The sequence below is a fragment of the Nycticebus coucang genome, chromosome 2 (assembly GCF_027406575.1).
Source record: "Nycticebus coucang isolate mNycCou1 chromosome 2, mNycCou1.pri, whole genome shotgun sequence".
In the NCBI taxonomy this organism is placed as follows: domain Eukaryota; kingdom Metazoa; phylum Chordata; class Mammalia; order Primates; family Lorisidae; genus Nycticebus; species Nycticebus coucang.
The window spans coordinates 65,941,950-65,964,875 of NC_069781.1; the positions used below are offsets into that span (position 1 = coordinate 65,941,950).

Consider the following 22,926-nt stretch of genomic DNA (forward strand, 5'->3'; position numbering starts at 1 on the left):
GGTCAACACAAAGTATAGTTCCTGAAAGATTACAATGGAAAGTGAATAACAATATATGTATTTGAAACTAATAAGAATATATAATAACAAAGGAAATTTGGATATAGAGAGGATATATAATAACAAAGGAAATTTTGGGGAAAACATTTCTTGCATAAGAACAGTCTCTGTTATAAATGAGAAGACGTTTTTCTTTGTATTGTAAAGTGTTTAGTGCAGAAACATATGTAATTATGAAGAACAGCTTGAAATTTTAATTATATTCCCTCCCTAAGAATTACCAAAAAAAAATTCATAAGATCAATAACATCACATTAAAACTAATGTTCACTTAGCACATGAGTTGCAATATTTTCAGGTATCATGTCAGAAAATCAGGAGATTTTTTTTATCCATCCCAGGATTAAAGAATGATTCTACTTCTCCACTATAATGATAGTGGAGATATAGATATATATAATGAATGATATCTATTCATCCATCTCTGTGGATGTATCCTATGTGTTGATATATCCTGTTAGTATTAAAAAATTCATACAAGTAAATGTCAACAGAATCTCAAAATACCATTAACTCTGGGACATCTTTGCCTCTAATCATCTATTTACCTAATCTCAAGTATTATTTTAAATTGGGAAAATAATACCTATTATCACATAGATAAGTCTGTGGTTTGGATTATAATCACTGATGACAAAAAGCTAATGTAGATGTATCAACACAAAGGTGAGTTGAACAGATGGCATATACACAGTTGGGTCTTACAAGTGATAGCACTGTTCATTATAAACTTACTGTATGTAAGTGAAGAGAAAAGCTTAAATCATTTAAGAACACAAGCAACAAAATTAACTGTTATCAGACTTTGGTTTATTGTAAAATTTTAGCAAAGTTTTTTGTAATCCCTGACCCCTTGCTCTGAAAACAAAAGCAAAAACACAATTATTGCTTATTCTTTTCCCCCTACTCTATTTGTGCCATTGTAAAAGAAGGGAGAAAAATCATCGTAATAAATAAAAATAGAGATGTAACAGAGCAAAATCAGTTCAGATGAGAAGTATTAGGAGCAACAGAAACACCATAAAGCAATTTCAAAATAAGCTTCTTTTAAAAAGGTTGTCTTATTTAAAAAAAAAAAAAATCACACCAAAAATATAGCAGCGGAGAAGAAGGATAAATACAAGTTAATTGCACACCAGTCCCATGCAAAAAACTGGGCAATCAGCCAAAGCAGTAGTACTCAGAGTCCAATTTGGGACACTTGTGCAGGGCCTGTGAGTCCTCTATTATGGAGCTGTCGCTGAATTGGTCCAAATCTGATGGGGTCTGATGGCCTGGGACATCGTCAGCCAAAGTGTCCAGATAGCTTCCCACGGAGATGCCATCCAGCCCATCACTGCCGTCGTGCAGGCTGCTGTAGCTGCCGTGTAAGGAGGTGCTCTGGCTCTCCAGCAAGCTGCACAGGCTGCCGCTGAGACTACTGCCCCGGCTGGTGATGGTGGCTTTCTCTTCAATCATCCACTTGATGGACTCGATGCTCTCGTTGATAACCAACAACTGGCGCATGAGCCTGACGTCCGTGGCTCTGAGGTTAACCTATGGAGAAAAGGGGGAGAAGAAAGACGTGCCTTATTCTTTGTTATTGAAGAATACCCCATATTCATATGGATTCAGACTGCTGCAGTCCAGAATTTCAAGCACACTTGATCTCAGGATCTTTTTGAAAACTGCTGACTGAGGATTTAATTAGGAGCCATGATCGAAGAGCTTACTTCCTGCCAGATGCATCTAGTCCTAGTTCCAAAAGAGACAACATTCCCATTTTATCCCTGACCCTGTCTGAGTTGCCTGCACATATCTATTGAACAGCAGGTCCTCTGCTAAAATATTTATTCTCTCTCTGGCTAGATTATTAGTTTATCCATATTTACATGGGAATATGTGTATGGATCCTGAGAGGTGGGGAGAAGAGGAAGGTGTAGAAATTAAAGAGTCTTCATAAGCATCAGAAAAGCCTCTATTTATTGAGTCATAATGTGCCAGGCATCATTATAAAACCTCAACATTCATTAGCAAAATCTCATAATACTGCATTATAGGTATTATTACATTTGTCCTCATTTTACTTTTGAAGAAATATAAATCTACAGAAAAGAGTCAAAAGCACAAGAAAGGCCTGTATTCTACTCTTTATGATTATATGGATGTAGTCCTGAATATTGCTTTTGCTTTTGCAAGAGGGACTTTGCCTAACAATTGCAATCAATGTAACCTGGCTTATTGTACCCTCAATGAATCCCCAACAATAAAAAAAAAAAAAAAAAAAGAAGAAGAACTAAATTGCTCTAATGTTCAGAGGAAAAAGTCCTGATACACTAGGCAGATCTAGTTTACAAGATGACGTGTACAAATATTTGTGTAGATTTGATTAATTGTTTCAGAAATTGAGATATAAGGTCCTGGAACTCCCTAAACTGCCTTCCGGGTTTGTGGTCCTGAAAGTTCTAAGTTATTTCAGAGAAATCAGTCTCCATAATCACAAAGCAGAGGCTCTTCGTAGGTCTCACAGTTTAAATGGAACTTTTGCTAACTTCAAGGGTGTAGTGGTCTGGGGAGCAGGAGCTGCGAGAACTCCCTGGTTGCCCCTGTTCTTGGTGGAATTGAAGAGATGTGGGTCCTGTAAAGATTTCAGCCCCTCACCTGGGAGGCAGGGACATCTCTGTCCACTAGAGGTCCTAATCACATTCTTTATGGCTTGAAAATGAATTCCTCCTGTTCCTCCAGTTGGAGTACTAACCACAAAGACTAAGCCAAGCTAATTCTTTCTTCAAGATCCAGGCTAATTCAGCTTTGTGTCGGTTTCTAGAATTATCAAAGACACTCATTCTTGAATGACTCAAGCCAGAAAGGAGAAAGAAGTCCATTGTTTTCAAAAGTATGCATTCATATCGCAAAAATATTTCCTGGTGAGGAGTTAAGCCGTACTGAAGGGGAGTTTTGCATTGAATGAACATTGTAAACAAACATTAGGAAGGATGGAAATTCCACTAATGACTCTAATACATTCAAGATTAAGCGTTTAAAAATATATGTAAGTATGAATGTATACAGTACAAATTAAAAACCCTTAATTTTGCAGGACTATTAAAGTGATTTGAGTAACTTTCTCATGTCCTCTGAGAAAAGGCCAAACATAAACTGCATGGAGGGTAACAGTGAAAATCATTTCTCTCTGAGCTGCTCCTGAACACAAGGATATGAAGTTGGTCTTGAGATGCTTCTCTGTTTGTGGTCCTGTTTCAATGACCTTCAATGACTTTGTGGGGCAGGGGACAGAGGACTTTCTCACAGTCTTTACGTTCAAATTCACACACCCCGTGAGCCACTGTGACACTGGTCAAGTTACAAACAATACAAATATTTACAAATCACCAACAATTCGCCTAGGTCACTGAGCAGCCCAGAAAATCAATATGAGTCAGACTCTTACAAAATTCTCCAGCAGCTGAGAGAACCTGCAGTGCCCCTTTGAAAGGCCTGGTGCAATGCCAATCTCACCATTTCCTAACAGCTCCCCACATGAACCACAGCTGCGTTTTTCAGGCCTCCACCCTATCCTGTGAAAATGTGCCCATTATATCCCTCACTTGAAATTCTTCACTCTCTTCCACTCCAAATCCTCCCCAATCTTCCAGTCCTACTTCTTTGGTAAAGTGCTATTTGCTGGCTCCAGCTTCCTCTGCCAGCCTTAACCCCTCCAGTCCTTTTAGTTTGTATCTCACGATACCTCTTAACTTTGTACTCTTGTATACCGCCACCGAGCATTGTCATTTGGCCTTAAGAATAGTCATAATTTTAGGAACTGTGGAAATTTAGCTCTTAAGGCAGTAATACTCCGTGTTCCCACAGCTCAGGAGTTAAAACCCACCTAAGAGTAAACCTTTTGTCAGCAATTTTTGCCCGGCAGACACAGTGGATGCATCAAATACACATTTTTCAATTTGACTGAGAACTAAGAATAAAAGGGGAGTTGATAAGCTTCCTTTGGCCATGAAATGATTTATTTAAATAAGGAAATGTTCTGAAGGCCAAACATCAGAAGTCATCGAACCACTGTTGGGGAAAAAAATGACGAAAGCGAGTCAGTTAAAACGTGTTGATCCGGCTGACAATGATTACACATTTAACTGCGTCTAACCCCGTGTCCTCCAGGTAGAGAGTAAACAGCTCCCGTGGTGGGAGCGCTGGGCGCGCCAGTTCTCACAGCAGCTGGTCCATCAGCAGGTGCTCCTGGTGTGGGAGTCCGGGCCTGGCCCGGCGGTGCGAATGATTTCTCTAAACACTGAGGTGCGGTTTTGCTACTGACGGCCTTAAAAATATCCACCAAAGCACCAAATCACAATGTCATTTCTGTCTCTGAGCTGCCCTGCCTTTCCTCATGAACTGCTGTTCATGTCAGTCTTTATGAGATCTAGCTTCACCTGAGAACAGAGCAGCCTGGCCCTGGTGGCACAAAACCATGGTGGCAGTTCCTTCATTTGGGTTCTTACAAGTCCTGCAACTTTACGGATTTTGAGAGTTGGGACTTTCCACAGGGTCTGAGTTTAAATATCATGTTTTTGGATAGCCCACTACTAAACAATCACGATTTCCAGTTCTCATGCTGTTTTATGTTATGTTTTTGCGTCTATTTTTCATAATACTTGTGACTAGTTGAAATCGTCCTGTTTACTGTGTTTATGTGTTATTTCCTATCACACCCATGAACATGGAAGTGCTTGGCACAGAGTGCAGGGGACTTCATCTGCCTTGTACACTACTCCGTGCCAAGTCCAAGAAGCCTGCCGGCGCATAGTGGGTGCTGAGTTAGTACCTGCCAGGGCTTGGTTTACCAACTTTGCATCAGATTGGACCATCTGTTAGGAATCTGGGATTTTGCTGTTGGTCAGTGATGGGACTTGAGGGGAAAAACAGAGGGAGCTTAGGAAAGAACGTTTCAGTGTGGGAGCATTCCTAGCACATCCTGTCATTTCTATTCATTCACAGAATTTAAACACAGCAGGACTGGTGTGAGGTTATTCCTAGCTTAAATTTACAGAGGGTGAGATATTATCTCTAGAAGGAAGTGGACTTCAAGGTGTGAGTCACACTCCAAACATCGTTCTGTTTGTTTAGAGGTGATAAGTGGTAGTGGCCCAGCACAGGTGTTCTGTCAACACTTGTTGAAATAAATTCAACGAAGGAAACAGACAAACAAGACAAGTACCAAAAAACAGAATAAAAAAAATGCGATTGGGACTGTTTGATGCACAGACAGCTGGAATTCCTTTCCCTTTTCCTTCTTCACTTCTCCACCCAGCTCGGGCCCTTTCACGTGCTTCACCTTCGTCCTCAGTCTCTCGCGCTTCAGGATTGTGGCCTAACAGGTCTTCATAGGACAGAAAGAATGCTGAAATGTCATGTCATTTTTTGATGGATGATGAGCTGGGTCAGTGAAGTAGAACTTGAAATAAGGGATCTTGAAACAGCAATTATTATTAATAGGTGGTAGTAAACTTTCCAAGAAACTGTTCCTTCTAGACTACCTATTTTGTTAATGAGAGAATATAAAGGTTATGAGTTGGCATGACGGAATCCAGGGAAGAACGGATCAAGTTTTCCGTTAGTCAGGGAGTTGCTAATCAAGTTGGTTTCTTTTTGGTGTCATATGAGGGGCATGCAGCCGAGTCCAACCTGCCACATGTCTTCCTGGGTGGCCATTGGGCAAAGTGGCTTAACGTATAGGACTTCAGTTCCCTCATACATCAAGAAAAAAAAAATATCGAGGGGTTTTATTCCGAGCCCCAGTGAACCATAAGACTCCATGGAGATGGAAAAACAGCCCTTTAAACAAAAATTAAATCTTCCCAGCAATAAAGACTGAATTCAACAGAGGAACCCTCCTAACATTTCTTTCTGCTTTTCTTTTCTTTTCTTTCTTTCTTCTTCTTCTTTTTTTTTTTGAGACACATAGTCTTACTCTGTCACCCTGAATGGAGTGCTGTGGCATCACAGCTCATAGCAACCTCAAAATCTTGGGCCCAAGTGACCATTTTGCCTCAGCCTCCTGAATTGCTGGGACTACAGGTGCCTGTCACAATACCTGGCTGGTTTTTCTATTTTTAGTGCAGATGGGGTCTCACTTTGGCTCAGGCTGGTTTAGAACTCCTAAGCTCAAGCAATGTACCTGCCTCTGCCTCCCAGAGTGCTAGGATTACAGGTGTGATCCACCACAGCTGGCCTGATAGTCATATTGAGGTTTCATTTTAGAAGTTATTTGTTTAATAGGAAAATTCTACAGATCAGATAATCTCAGGTTTCTCTCTCTTATGACATATTGTCTGATTCTTTGCCATTCCTATGGCCATTTGTTTACTAAATTGTTTCAGCCATGAGAAAATCATACAATTTATAGAGGAGATAGGACAATAAAATTTGCTTCTCAGTAGTTCCGGCAAAAGATGTTACCGGTAAAAACTGCTGACTTAGGTTAGAAGATTGAGCTCAATGTGAATTTTAATTATCTTTTCAGAAGCTGTAAGGTATTAATAATTTTTGCTCTTGTCAGTGGGTTTGAGACTTATATTTGTGTTCTGCTCCAAGACAAACATGCATACTGTCTTTCACATGTCTGCATAATAACTGGAATGTGGATGAGCTTCTGAATATATTTTCCAAATAGGGGTATTTTTCACTCTTCTCATCATACCAGAGGCTTAGATGGCACTGTGTGCTTGTATCTCTCAGAAACTCCTCCCCTACTATTTTTATCCTTTTATTTATGATCATTGACTAAACAGAAAAAACAGGCCATGTTGTAGTTATGCATTCCTGCCGTAAAATCCACATTATTCTTGATATAAATCCCATGCTTTTTGCAAGCTGTAATATGAGTTAGAAGAAAGAAAGATTTCTTTGCAAGTCCTAATCACCTATCAGCAGAAACAAATTAAAAAAAAAAATACTAGGTTTGCCTTTGAACATGATGATCTAACCATAGTTGCTAATTAGGAGAAACCAAACAGCAGTTTTTTCAGATCTGTAGTTGGTGAAAGAAAGGTTAATGCAAGGTCTCTTTTCTAGTTATATTTATTTCTAACACCCCCTCCTCCTGACACACACGGGCTGTCCAGAAATTTTACAGCCCTGCAATATGCAAAATAGTATTAACGATGGCTGGATACTTTTCCAGACAAATCTCATATATATAGGTCTGACAATTAGGTTCATGAACTTGCCATCATGCATTTATGTTTAAGCACCATACAACCAATTCAGTAAGGTTTCAGAACCTTTGTATACGTACTTATCCATGTCTCCCAACTGTGTTCACGTCAATGTGTGGCAGTGTCATACTGAGTGGTGTTCATTATTGTTGCTTGCTTTTGTGTGCCATCATGAGAACATAAGAGGCCTGTTCAATGCATGGTGCTGGGAAAATTGGATAGCCAGAAGCAGAAGAATAAAACAAGATCCCTATCTCTTGCCATATACAACAATTAATTCAAAATGGATAAAAGACTTAAATGTAAGGCATGAAACCATAAAAATTCTAGAAGAAAAGCTATAAGGTCTGATAATTAAGTTTGCAAACTCATCCTAGAAAAAGTGCTACATACCTCAGAACAGTCACTTTTGAAGTGCTCCCACTGACCACCTGATAACTGTAAAGCTATTCAACATTGAGGCATATGGCACTTTTTCTAGGATGAGTTCACGAACTTAATGGTCAGATGTATGATGACAGCTCTGGTGGCCATTCCAGGAAAATAATTCTAAAATTGCTTTGGAGAGTGGACTAGGTGCTGTGCAAAGCTTCCCACGGGTAGTAGTAATTCAAAGGTGACCATGGTAATGTTCAGAAGTAAGGTATGTAGCACTTTCTAGGAGGAGTTTATGAGTCTGTCAGACACACACACACACACACACGTAATATTAAAGCATCTATGTGAACTGAAGAGAGAGCTATTTGTAAAGCTGCTTAGGATATTGTTTTCCAGTTTTTTGCATGGGATTTGTTTTTCCAGTTTCGTTTACATAACCTCCTCAAGTCCAAATTTGCTTCATCTCCAAATTCACTGTGTCCTCAATTTGATGCTCATGGAACATTTTCTGCCTACCTATCCTTAAAGTTTCCTTATTAATAGCTGTATTTATAAAGCTCTCTTCTCACTGTTCTCTCAGGGGATCCATAAGAATATTATAATATCTTTGCAGACTGAGAAGACAATGTACACCATTTTCACTCAGTGCTTTTGGTTTGGAATGCTTCAGGAGAAAAGCCAGCAGCTATATACAAGCCTGTGTTATCCCTTCCACCACAGCTTTTCTTTACTTTTTCAGTCAGGGCAAAATTTATAACAAAATTTGTTTCTAATTGGGCAGCAGAGGATTCGTTTTTATATCAGTCATCTTTGTCTTCCTCCATTTGTGTTATTTAAATGGGAATTGAACAATAAACTAAAAGTTCACTCTCTTCCCAGAACCGTATAGAAGAATAATTTCCCCAAAGACTAAATTACATTCATAAAAACACTGTCATCAGCACAGCTGACTGATTGATGTTGTTTTGATAAAGTGGAAAGCTGCATCTGGTTTATTTGAAAGAGGCGCATAGGACTCCCATGAATCTTAAACATAAATTCTTGCCACCACACTTGCTCATGAGACCTGTATAGTTTCCACTGGTGAGTCTTCTGATTACCAAAGTTAAGACATGCAGCTGTTCAGCATGAGTCCATCAGTTTCTAGGTCAAGCTGATACTCAGATGCCTGTGATATCAACTCCTTTTCTATATTACAATATGCTGAAATTGTTTCCCTGAGTGCTTTCAATTATGCATATACAAAGTATAATGTTGGTTGTTGCAACAGACGGTAAACCACCTAAGTCAAGATTCATTTAGAAGAATTTAGCAAAAATATGGATTCCCCACATTTATAGCTATGTATGTACAAATAAGTCAGTATGGTTTCATAACCTTGGTATATCAGTGTCTCACAGCTGTGTTTGGGTCAATGCATGGCAGTGTCTTGCTGAGTGGCATTCATTATCGTTGCTCTTTGTTTTTGTGTGTCATCACAAGAATGTGGGAGCTTGAATTAGAGCAAGGAACAAGCTCTTCTAAATTTCTCATTAAACTTGGCAAGAGTGGAAGCAAAATCAGGGACATATTAGTCAAAGTTTATGGGGATAATGTCATGAAAAAAACAACAGTATACAAATGGATTAAATGTTTTTCTGAGGGAAGAGAAATTGTCATTGATGAAGAGAGGTCAGGGAGGCCAATAATGAGTAGAACTGACAAAAACATTGCAAAAATTTGTTGAATTGTGCTTTAAAATCATTGGCTGATGTAAGAAGCATAGCAGACCAAGTAAACATAAATAAACAGGAAAATCTGAACTGAAAATCTCACCATGAGCAAGGTGTATGCAAAATGGGATCTTGAATCATGACAATGCACAAGCTTACGTAGAACTTCCTGTCTGTGAGGGAGTTTTTAGCCAGTAAACAAATAACTGTATTGGAATGCCCTCCTTACTCACTGATCTGGTCCCCAGTGACTCTTTACACTACTTGAAGATAAAGGAACTATTAAAAGGAAGACATTTTTGATGATATTCAGGACATCAAGGGTAATATGATGACAACTCTGATGGTCCTTCCAGAAAAAAAGAGTTCCAAAATTGCTTTGCAAGGGGGACTAGGCACTAGTGTTGGTGCACAGCTGCCCAATCAGAGTACCTCAAAGATGACCATAGTCAGCAATGAGCTTTGCGGCACTTTGTCCAGGATGAGTTTGTGAACTTAATTGTCAGGCCTAATACATATAGAACACACACCGAAGAAGTGATTCCACTATATTATAATAAATGTGCATATGTGTTTTTTGAATTTAAAACTTAAAATAGTATTCTCACATGGAAGTTCAGGGCATGGTACTGTGTTCCTCTGTAACTCATAGTGGCCATGCTTACAGTTACAGTGTAAGGGAAGGATGCAGGGTTGGGTGCTGGTCTATATTTAACAACTGGCTACCTAGCAAAAATATGCCTATATACATATATAAATGTAATAAAAATTGTGCTGACATAAAAGATGTGTAACACACATTTTACAAAGAAAAATAAAATGTACATTTCCTTTTATTGTAAATTCTACATAACCAATTGATTCTTAGAGAACATGTTTGTTTATCCTTGATGAACATTTATATGCATAACAACCTCTGGCTGCAACTCAAACGGAATTTCACAAATACAGTTGATCTTAGTCTTCTAACTCTTTTCCCAATAATTTTTACCATAAAATCTGACATGTGATCTACTGCTAAACTATTTATAGCCTAGGGCAAATTAGATTCACCAAAATGAAACCTGTTGTAGCCTTAGCACTAGTTATTTTAGAACATTACTGGTTCATCAATGATGTGAACAATTCCTTTGCTGAATTAGATAATAGTTTTTGAATACATGGAGCAGATTTCCTTCTTTTGTTTTTTCTTTTTTGCCCTATTGGCAATGTAACAGCTAGGGACATACCACCTCTTAAAAATTTAATCTGCAGTGTTAGTATTAATATTTTCTCTACCACGTTCTTAAGCCTAGACAATCAAGGTTATGAAAAGATTGCAGCTTCTGTTTGGGGCAGACTTTCTCATTCACTTGCTCTGAAGGAAGCCATCCAAACCATCTGCCATGCTGTGGAGCCCCACGTGGTAAGAAGCTCAAATCTCCAGACAACCACTAGGACCTAGACCTGTCAACTGCTTCTGTCCGCACAAGTGAGCTTACATGGTAGGAGCAGGTCCTCCCTGAACTGAGCCTTGAAATGAGTATAGCCCCAACTGGCACCTTGATGGCAGACTCATGAGAAACCCTGAGCCAGTGGCACTCATTTACTCTGCACCCAGACTCCCATTGACAGAGGCTATGAGATAATACCTGTTTGTGATTTTAAGTTATGAAATTTTAGGGCGCTTGTAATGTAGCAGGAATATACGTAAGTAATACCAATACTGTTGGTATTATGGATCACACTTTGAGTAGCAATAGCCTAGAGATTTTTCCACTTGTGGATAATTGGGGATGCTGAGTGCTCGATCACTATATCTATGGAATGTTACTCTACTGATAAATTGCTTTGTAGTTTGTAAAAATTAACAAAGTACTTGAATATTTATTCATGAAATCAACAATTGTTTAAGGAAAGTCAAGGCCATCCTTGAAGAGGCTGTCCCTATCTCCCACAGGACAATTTTTTTCTCCATATAAAAAGGTGGTTTCTTACTCTAGGAGAGAAATGACAAGTGACATGTTTGTTAATTAATGACACAGATGATGCTTTCAAAATATACCACTTACAAATGAGGGTCATAAAAGTAGGGTATACATTGATAAGATAAAGTTAATAATATTCAGATATAATTTGAAGGGTATAGAACATACCAAGAGATTAAGTAAACTGCCATTACTGAATTTTCAATACTGAAAAATTTATTAAATTGACATTTTTGTTTTCAAAATTTCTCATTTAATTTGAAAATGTAATTTAACTTGGTCTCAGTAGTGGGAAAAGGCGAGGAAAGTAGGGTGGGAAAAGGAATTACATTTATTGAGTTGCCTCCTGTGAGTCAGTTGCTTTTATATACATGTTAAAATATTTTCTTAGAAAAGGCCATTTTGTAGAATGATCCTTTTGCATAGGAAATATAACTGAGCCAGTGGTATTTTGTGATAATTATTCATTTTACCTACTATTGACAATTTGGTAGCAATTTGAAATGCTTTACTTTATGATGTTAAAGATCAATTTTATTTTGTTCGTTTTGGTTTTTCACATTATGCCTAAACACTGACGAAATATTTTCATTGGGAAAACTTTGGGTGGGACCCTCCAGATGGGTGAGTCTCAAAGATGAGAACAGTGATCTGAAGAGCAGCCAGTTAAGAAACATCTGACATATTCCAACATTCACTCACAATATATTAACTTTCTTGACTAGTAATTTAGTATCTCAGATTTTAAAAATGGATTTATGAATACTTCTTCCATTTATCCAATGTTTCCTATGTTCCCTGTGCTTACATAGGTGCCTTAAATACTACCAGAGGGAGGGGTGGAGAAAGGAACAGCAGAGAGAGGGAAGGAGGGAGAGGGTTGGGGCCTTGGTGTGTGCCACACCTTTTGGGGGCATTACACAATTGCAAGAGGGACTTTGCCTAACAAATGCAATCAGTGTAACCTGGTTTATTGTACCCTCAATGAATCCCCAACAGTAAAAAAAAAAATACTTACTTACCTAATAAAGGAAATGCTACTGTTACAACAAATTTGTGACAAAGCTGATTTTTATTCTTATTACACTTTCATTCTGACCTATAAAGAGCTTAGAAGTCTTAACTCCCATCTTCACAAGGAAAAAGCTAAAGAAATTGGAAATCAGCCACTACTCTAATATTCATTAGAAAATTGAGGCCCCTAGACAAATTGTAGTCCCAGGAGACAGACAGGTATGTACAGAGAATCAAAGCTTACTGGCAGCAGAAGCCCAGAAGCAGAAGGCCACAGCTCTCTGTAGGGACACTTTAATTGTAATTGATTGTAAATGAATTGCTGGAGGTTCAGTGTGGATTAGCTTGTGACTTAAAAAGTCCAAAGGGGCCCGGTCTCAGACCATCCCTGTACTTTCATAAGTTTTATCTCTAGGAGCCCTACCAGGTTCCTGATATCCCCTGTGCTTATGGTAGTGGGAGGAAGCTCTGAAATATATGCAGACCACTCTGTTCTCCTTCACAAGGCCTGCCCTTTTCTATCAGAGTCTAACAGACTGGGATTTTAACAAAGCCAAACCAACCTGAGCACAAAACCAAAACAAAACAAAAAAGAAAAAAGAAAAAAAAAACTAACTCAGATTCACTATAATCATGGGTTATTGACCATGTCCCCTACCCCACATCTTACCACCACATTAATAGGGCCACTGTGTAGTGATAGAGAATTACAGCTAAAAGAACTTTGACCCCATTTAAACAGATGTCTAAGAAAACCCAAAGACAAAAACAAGGATACTAGAGAAGATTTTTGTCCCTGACACCTACGGCCACAGCAAACAGTAAACAGAATCTAACTGCTAGTCACATAAACGTAAGAGCTCACATTAAAGGTCCATCCATCTCAGTTCCTTTTCGAATTATGTCTAGCCTTCGATAAAAAATAACATGGCCCCCTAAAAGACAAAAACAAAGCCTGGATAGACAAAGGAAACATCAGAATCATCAGAATCAGACCCCCAAATGGCAAAAAATTTAGAACTATCAGGCTGGGAATGTAAAATAACTATGATTAATATGCTAATGGTTCTAATGGAGAAAGTGGACACAGGCAAGAGGAGGTGAGTAATATAAACAGAAAGATGAGAACTCAAGGAAAGGATCAAAAGACAAAGCAAGAAATCAAAACACTGTACTACAAATGAAGAATGCCTTGGATGGTTTCATAAGTATATGGCACATGGCCAAGAAAGAATCAGTGAGCTTGAAGATGCATCAACAGAAACTTCTAAAAACTGAAAAGCAGAAAGAAAAAAAAAGAATTAAGAAGTACAGAATATCTAAGAATCGTGGGACAACTACAAAACATATAACATATATATGTAATGAGAATACTAGGGGAAGAAAGAAAAGAACAGAAACTACATTTGAAGCAACAATGACTGATGATATTCCCAAATTACTGACAAATGCAGATCCACAATGCTCAGAAAATACATTAGTGGGACAAATACCAAACAAACACACACACAATCAACAACCAAAATCCCATAAAAACCCTACACCCCGACTTTTTATATTCAAATTCTAGAAAATCAAAAATAAGAAGAAAATCTTGAAAGAAGCAAGAAGAAAAAAATTAACTTAGTTGCAGAAAAACAGAGTTAGGAATCACACCAGATTTTTCTTCAGGAACGATGTAAGCAAGAAGAATGTAGAGTAAAACATTTAAAGACTTGGGGGGAAAAGACAACAACTCAGAATTCTGTATGCAACAAAATTATCCTTCAGAGGTGAATGAAAAGTTAAGGAATATTAAAAAAAGGTTTGGAAAAGTGGATGGTGGTGATAGATAGACAACAATAATGTACTTAATGTCATTGAACCACTTGAAAGTGGTTAACAGTCAACTTTTCATCATTTATATTTAGCCACAACCTTAAAAAGTGAAAGAGGAATAAAGACTAAAGATTTTCCTTTCTTATTTCATTTTTAGGGCTGTTGTGAAAATTATTTTATTTTATTTATTTTTTATTGTTTCAGGTTCATCGAGAGTACACAGAATTAGGGTACACTGATTGCACTGGTTAGGTAAAGTCCTTCTTATAATTGTGTCCCAAGCCTAAGAGGTATGCCACACATCACACCTCCATCTCTCTCTCTCCTCCTCTCTTCCCACTTCCCCATTCCCTTACCCCCTCACCTTGAATTGATTTGAGTTTTTCTCTTATGAGAGTGTATATTAGATCACTTAGTGGCTTTAGATTAGAATTGAGTACATTGGATTCTTGCTTCTCCATTCTTGTGATACTTTACTAAGAAGAATGTGTTCCAACTCTATCCAGCTTAATTCAAAAGATGTAAAGTCTCCATCTTTTTAAATAGCTGAATAGTATTCCATGGTATACATATACCACAGCTTGTTAATCCATTCCTGGGTTGGTGGGCATTTAGGTTGTTTGCATATTTTGGCAATTGTAAATTGAGTTGTGATAAACAGTCTAGTGCAAATGTTCTTATCATAGAAGAATTTATTTTTTTTTTCTTATGGGTCGATGCCTGGATTTCAGGATCATATGGGAGGTGTACTTTGAGTTCTTTGAGGGCTCTTCTTTCCAAAAAGATTGTATTGATCTTTTGATCTATTGATCAATCTTTCCAAGATTGATTCCCACCAGCAGTGTAAAAGTGTTTCCTTCTCCCCCATCCATGCCATTGTCTGTATTTCAATTCAAATTGATACCCTGCAAATATTTTTTCCATTCTGAATGTTGTTCTTTTGCTTTATTTGTTGTGTCCTTAGCTGTGCAGAAGCTTTTCAGCTCAATTAAATCCCATTTGCTAATTTTTATTTTTGTTGTGATGGCCACTGAAGTCTTTGTCATATAACCTTTCCCCAGTCCAACATAATCAAGGGCTTTTCTCACACTCTCTTCTAAGATTTTAACTTAAAAAAGTGAAGGAGAACTTAAGACTAAAGATTTTCTTAAATAAAAGAAATTTATTTTACTTATTTATTTACACAATAATAAGAGGGACTTTTCCGAACCAGTGCAATCAGTGTAACCTAATTCTTTGTACCCTCAATGAATCTGAAATAATAAAATACACAAATAAAATAAATTCCACAAATTGAGTGAATTTGTTGGCAGTAGGCATTCCTTACTGGGAATATTAAAGAAGTTCTTCAGAGAGCATAAAATGATATAAGCCAGGAACGTAGATCCACGTAAAGAATGAAAGAGCATAGGGAAAGAATGTAGAAGATAAAGAAAAACATTTCATTTTTCTTATTATTAATCTAACAAATAATGGTTTGTTCAAAATAATAACAACAATGGATTCACTGAGTACAGCTTATGTAGGAGTGAAGTGAATGAAGCCATTTTATAAGCGACAAGGGAAAAGAATTTGGAATACTCTGTTATGTGGTACTTGTGCTACCAAGAGGTGGCTGAATATTATTTAAGAGCAGACTTAGATTAGTTGTAAATGTGTTCTAAAAACTCCATAGCAATCCCTAAACATTACTTTGAAAAAAGCTATAAATAATATGTCAAGAGGAAAGGAAATGAAAACATATAAAATGACCAATCATAAGCAGAGAAATAGAAGACAAAAAAATTAAAATAATACGAAAGAAAAGAAATGGAAAAATAAAAATGTAAGAACCAATAAACGAATAAAGGAAACAAATAGAAAACAGTTAAAAATATGATAGATATTTGCCTAACTATATCAATTATCTCTTTAAATGTGAATAGTCTGAATACACCAATTAAAGGCCTGACCAAGTGGATAAGTAAGACTCAGCTATAGGTTGTCTAGGTTGTCTACAAAACCCCTATAATAAATACAGAGATACAAAGAGATTAATTTCATTTTGCAGGTTAAGGAAAATGAGACGCAAAATTCCTGTAGATTTTGAGTGGCAGGGGCAGAATTGTGCTGAAGCTGACATTTATACAGTTTCTCCCTCCCACCCCAACTGTACTGCATAGAAAGTGCTCTTACAAGTGAGAAACAGCCAATCTCTTCCAAACTTATTGGTAATAAATCAGCTTACCATTGCCAATTGTCTCATTTTTAAAAGAATTTAAGTCATTCAGTAGAGTGGCATGATATAGTTGAGTAGTGGCCAAAGGACTGACAGAGGGACAAAAGAGGCTATTAACACTTAGTCACAGACTGTATACACATGACATTCTGCTAGACCCTCGCAGAACACAGACTATGCTCAGTGTGCCCTAACTGAAGAACTTGAAAATAGAGAAAGGGAAATCTTATTTTTTCACCCTGTAGCCCTGCCAGAATAAAAAGTAAATTACAATCCACTTTAATCAAAAAAATTCAAAATTTCCTTGAAAATATTTAGACTTCTAAAACAATAACATAAGTTGGTTTAAAAATATAGGCAACATTTGGAAATAAAACAAGGTTTGAATATTTCTTCAATGATATACTAGAGCATAGCCTAAGAGGCCTGTGAGTACATTCTTTAATAAGCTATAGAGGTATACTTATTTCTGACCTGCTATTTACTACTGAATTGGGCCAAACTTATGAAGTTATAAATTGACCTATATATTTATTTCTAGAACTTCTTTCCAGAAAATAATACTAATAATCTCAAAGGTTACAGTTGTGTTGTCCTACTGGACATTTGATAGTTTTGTCTCTAAATTAGAAAACTTATTTCATATGACTTTGTTTATTTAAGAAAGCATATAACTTATGTCTCTCGTTCTCCTTTGAATCAATTGTTCCATCTTCCTGGTTCTTTCCTTAAATGAGCTAAATCAATCTTTGACATATTTCCTTGATATTTGCATGAGAGTCACATTTTCAACTTAAAAAAAAAATTATACTTTGGCAGGCATGGAGGTTTCCCTAAAGCTTCACAGTGTGATCACTCACTAGTTCTAGTTAAATAGAGTTGCCTCTGAAGCTCCTGGAATGAATGAATCACAAACATCAATAAAACTTTGCTCTTCTGATTCTGGGCATATGTGGGGTTTGTGTGTATGTGTGTGTGTGTGTGTGTGCGCTTCTGGTTTGCTTTTGTGTTGTTTCAGATCAGGACCAGGAAGCTCCATGCTTAATTTAATTGCTTTTCAAGTTCATTTTCATGACTGCATAAAGGGCTACTAACCCCCATGTATAAAATGTGTGTAAAGCAACCAACTTCAGGGCCTAATTGAACAAGTAGGCCAGTAAACGTTGCATAATCTATAATTATTCCCCATTTGGGTAGAAATGTTTAGCAATCTGGTTTTATGATGTGATCACTTGATGATTTCTATTGGAAAGATGGGAGTCTAGTCTTTGATGAGTGGGGACAAAAAATATAGATCATTGGTCTATATTGTTTGCGTGTCTATTTACCTGTTTAAATCCATAAAGAAAATCATCCATTTCCACAGAATGGGAGAATCACCCTTTGAGAGTGTATGTAGTCTGTTTTTTAGTGCCCTGGGCCCGAGGTGGTAGAACTGAATTTCCAGTCCTGCAGGTACATGCGTATTTAAATGAGAAAAAAAAATTATCTCTCAATGACAAAAATAGAGAATATTTTCTTACTTGTAGAGTATACCAATAAATTATGTTACAATGTCACTTCAGTAAATGTTGCCATTTCTAAGTTTAAAGGTCATTAAACATTTAAAAAATTTAATATTCTCCAAGTTCTGAGAAAATAAGAAATTGAACACTAATACACTGAATATTCTGGATTTTTAAGGAAAAAAATTCTCACAAAAATGAACCTCGCAAGCATTATTTTATAAGAATCAAAGTGAATTTTTAGACATGTATTAGTCTGGTGATTTTAGCTTACAAATAGCTAGCTCTCTTTCCCTTGCTTTTGTCAGTACAAACATAAATGTACTATTAAACATTTTTTTTAAATTTAGATATATTTTCTAATGAAGAGACTAGTTAACTTTTACTAATATTTCCTCCATATAAAGTTTAAGAAAATACTGCATGCCAGCCTTGGCAACAGAGCATGATTCCAACTATGAATGACAATAATAATAATTCAACTGTACTTATGTTCTGTACCATGTCAGCTTAAATATAACTTGTAAGTTTTTTGTTTTGTTTTGTTTTTAGGTTTTGTACTAGTATTAAATCAAGTTAATAAAAAACTATGCATGTTTATATAGTATTTAGGAAGATAGAATATTGAAACAACAGTCACTAATGTTTATAAATATCTTTGCCTTTAATTTTTAAGAAATACTGAAAAGGCTTTTTTTTTGGTTCATTTTAATAAATAGCTTAATTTTGCTATCTACAAAGGTGGGCTCTTTTTGGCTGTAGGGAGCTTACTATGTAGCTGTGTAAGATCTGCTGGTCTGCTAAAACACTTGTATATGATAGTGCTTGTACATTCTCTAGTTTCTCTTCAAAGTATGTTTGATGGAATTATGGCTTATGTGGGTGATCACAGTAACTGAAAGGGCATGTTTGTGTTCCAATAAAAGTGTTTGTTCCAATAAAAGTATTTACGTGCTTGTGGGCAGGATTTAGGCAATGAATTGTTGAGGTCTCAGATTCACAAGTAACATAATAAGACATTTTCTGGTGAATTTTACTCAGTACACCTTTCCTACTGGTCGGTTTAACTTCTGCTCATCTATTTCTTCCTTTAATCACCATTTCCATTGTGACCTTTTCTCTCACTAAGTTAAATAGATCTTTAAGATAGGCTTGTTTTATATTTTTATAAGTCTTTTTATTTTTTAAAAAAGATATGCTTTGATAGAATCTAATAATGAAACCAAGATTGACATTTTATTGAAACTGACACAAATGCAAATGAGCCCAGTACAGACAACACAGATAATATAAAGGAACTTAGAAATCTGACCCTGTGCTGTGACAAGTTTCTATTAAATATCTTTCCCTAGACTTTCAACTTCTTTTTAACCATTATTTACCCACTCCTTTCCTTGTATTTATCAGATAAGGTCACCTTATTTCATAAGATGTTTGCACTGAATTTAACACTTAAAATATACAAATATGTGTTTTCAGTTTTCTATGAGGGAGGGATAGATGTGTTCTTTATTTTTAAAAGATTTATTTCCAGATGTCTGTGATTCACCACATACCAATTATTAAATATTGTGATGGTTCAGAATCAATAACCTTACTTATCTGTTTATATTTTATTCCCCACAAATAGTACCAAAGAATATTAATGACTAAGTGTATATTCTTCTATTTCTAGTCTTTTAGAAATTAGAAAAACTATAGTTTTGAATAATTATTGCATTTGATCGATTTTAAATAAAGTTACATTTACTGAAATAATATTGCCTAAAATATTGTATTTGTTTTTCCCACTTAGTATTCTCCTAGAATTTCATTCTAATTAATGCAGACAATTTTACCTGGACATGTAAGAATTTGCTTTCCTTTGAATGTGATGAAATCTATCCAGTTTGTGTCTTACTAATCCATATCCAGCAGAAATAACATATATAGAAATTTAAAAACAGAGGTCTTAGGTGTTTGTTATTTATTTAAACCTATGATGGCTTGTCACCCAACTACTCAACTTTAATAAGAATAGTAAGAAAACCTAAAACTTTGGTCTTAGTCTTTGTGCCATCAGCAACATAGCCTGAGACATAGCAACTCATTTAATCTTCCCATGCCTCCATTTTCCTGTCTGCAGATGAAAATATTGAACATCATCTTCAGAATTCCTTCCTGTTCTATAGTGCCTTCACTCCCTGATTCATGATCAGTTTGCAAAGAAAAATAAAGGCTCCTCCATGTGTCCAATAGCGCATTGTCAGAATGATCTCAGAGTTTGATTTGGAAAGATGGCTGCGTTGTTATAAAAGGATTTATACTAGAACCAATATTTTCCAGGATAGGAAATTTTTCAAGATGCGGGAAAAATCAACACATTGGTGCCATTCAAATACAAAGACAAGTAAGTGACAAAGAGCTGGAGAGCATGAACGTCTCCCATGCAGTGGTTCTCTCCTCCCCACCAGTCCTGGTTTCTAACATTCATATATGGAGGAACAGGGAGCTCATGCTGAACGAGCTCATGGGGGACTGGATGGGAGAGGAAGAACAGGTCGATAGAGATGTGGTAATTCAGCAGACAGTTGAGTATGGACTCCTTTTTTGTTGGGAACAGAAGAAATCTGTCACTGAGATGGGCCATCCATTGCCAAGAAGGACATTATAATTTGAGGGTGGAATGAGGGAGATAAGAAAAAGCTCAGAGATAGAAAAGTTCATGTTGTGCCCATAAAATAGAAAACCAACCAGAGGGGATGGGAATTTAAAATGCAGGAGGATGTAAAAATGGTAAGTGGGAGGAACTGGAGTAATTAAACAAGGATGACCCTGTCACAAGTTTTGACTTGTGACAGTTATGGCCATAGAGAAGTTTACCATATTCCCCTAAACAAAAGCACTAAATCAGAGTTTTACCTCACCTCTGTGCTGCAGGCTACTGACTTTGAGCTGCCCTCCAAAAAGCTTAGGATCTATTCTCAATGTGGCAAAAATGTACTAATAAGTACAACAGAGGATGTTAAAGAAAAAGTGGTAGGGCTGGATAAAGAAGTTAGGTAAGGACCACAGCTTAGATTGACACCAGAACAATTTTATCATGTAAATCTCTTTCTGAAATATATGCTAACTCTTCCAGTGCTCATTTTGCTCAGCTATAAATAAGCTAATATTTCATTCTCCTGAATCCAGAGTGACAGATTCACTCTTAGGAGGAATTGGTCTGGGAACTCAAAAAGAGTTAATTTGTATATGTGAAATCATATTTGTTTTCCATTTCTCAATCAGAGGCAATAAAATGCTTTTCAAGTATATGACACAGAAAGGCCCAGAGGGCTTGACTCTAAATTCTTATTCTGATCTCCCATTTCCTCCCTATAAACTCAGTCTGATCTTAAAATTCTCATGATAAATATGTTCTTCCTGTGGTTGTTCTTTCTTTTTAATCAGAGCTCTCTGTCTCCATAGCTCGAATGCACTGGTGTCACTGTGGTTTACTGCAACCTCAAAATCCTGGACTTAAGCAATCCTCTTGCCTCAGTCTCCTAACTAGCTGGGATTACAAACATGAGCCACCATACCTAGCTAACTTTTCTAGTATTTGTAGAGACAGGGTATTCCTCTTGCTCAGGCTAGTTTCCCACTTTGTCCTCAGATGATCCTCCTCCCTCAGCCCCCCAGAGTGCTAGAATTAGACTTGAGCCCCGGAACCTGGCCTTCCTTGTGGGTTTTGACTTGTTCTACTTTTTTGGACATTTCTAAAGTGGGTTTTGACTTGTTCTACTTTTTTGGACATTTCTAAAGTTTTTCTGCAGTCTTTGTTTATGCCTTTAAAAAAATGGACTCAAAAGCAATTTGTTCCATGACTTTTAAATGCAATAAAACTCCTTGTAAGTCCTGAACGCACTTCATGTTTTAGTTAATTCATTTGTCCACTTAAAAATGCTCTTAATGCATAGAACTTTTTTTTCAAATTGAAGGCTTATAGCAATTTCATGAAATTGGTCTTATAAAAATGTAATCAAGTAATAAATAACTTGAGAATCACATTTTCCTTTAGAAACAAATATATGTTAGTATATACATACTAGTATGGCCTTGTGCTCCATTATAAGGAACAGAGGTACAGATTTCAAACATAATTTCAGCAACTCTTAATTCAAAACTTCCCCATGAACAAGTTTCTTAACAGCTTTCGCCATCTTTAATACACTTAACCACATTTAAAGTAATATCCTGATGCTGGGCTACTTCAGAGACAGGCAGCTAGACTCAATTAATTTAAACTTGTGGAACGGTTAGATGTTCCTAGGTGATGGTGCCATGGGAAATTGCAGTTTAATTATTATAATTAAGAGACCACATTCTCTGCTTATGAGACTCAGTGGGAGAATATTTCTGTACCAAAGATAAAAATTTTGATCTTTATCGCTATATAAAAGCCCTAAATATTTTTAGTTGCTTCTATAACTTAGGTATCACAATTAACTTTACGGATGGTCAAAATTAAAATAATAGGTCTCAGGTTCTGTTTGAACTTGTCAAGAGACTACTGTACAGACGGTATTTCTTTTCCATTGTAGAAATTACTAAAACATCAAATATCCAATGGTCTTGACAGATTTTTGAGTAGACATTGATTATACCCCATTATAGAAACAGTTTACCTAAACAGTTTCTTTAAGTCTAAATTCAGCTAAGGAGTAACAGACTTTCTGTTCTTTTTAATTCAATGTGTTTGGCCATTATTTTTCCCTTTGGCTAAAACTGTATGTAGTTCCAAATGTAGACAGGGTAGTCAAACGGTATTCTAGCCAGTTTGAACTATGAAAAACATGTTTGGATATGAAGCGACTATGGCTAAAATGCCATTATTCCACTGATTAGCTCTGGGATTTTTGTCAGTTAAATATGTTACTTAACATTTTCTCTGTATCAGTTTTCCTAATTCATGAAGTCGTACATATTACATAGTTGACAAGATGGTTGGGAGAACTGCAAAGGATAATGTCTGCATGCAGACATGCATAGAGCCTGGCCCAGCAGGGCTCAGTAAAATTTATTCTC

General features: G+C 36.6%; 1 protein-coding gene across 1 annotated transcript in view; it reads right to left on the reverse strand.

Moving 5' to 3' along the window:
• Nucleotides 1-848: 848 nt before the first annotated feature.
• LURAP1L (leucine rich adaptor protein 1 like) overlaps nt 849-22,926 on the reverse strand; it is a 42,045-nt gene continuing 19,967 nt past the window's right edge. The window contains exon 2 of the mRNA XM_053572931.1: nt 849-1,596. Within this exon, the coding sequence (XP_053428906.1) occupies nt 1,222-1,596 (375 nt within the window). The 3' untranslated portion in view covers nt 849-1,221. The remainder of the gene's footprint in view (nt 1,597-22,926) is intronic.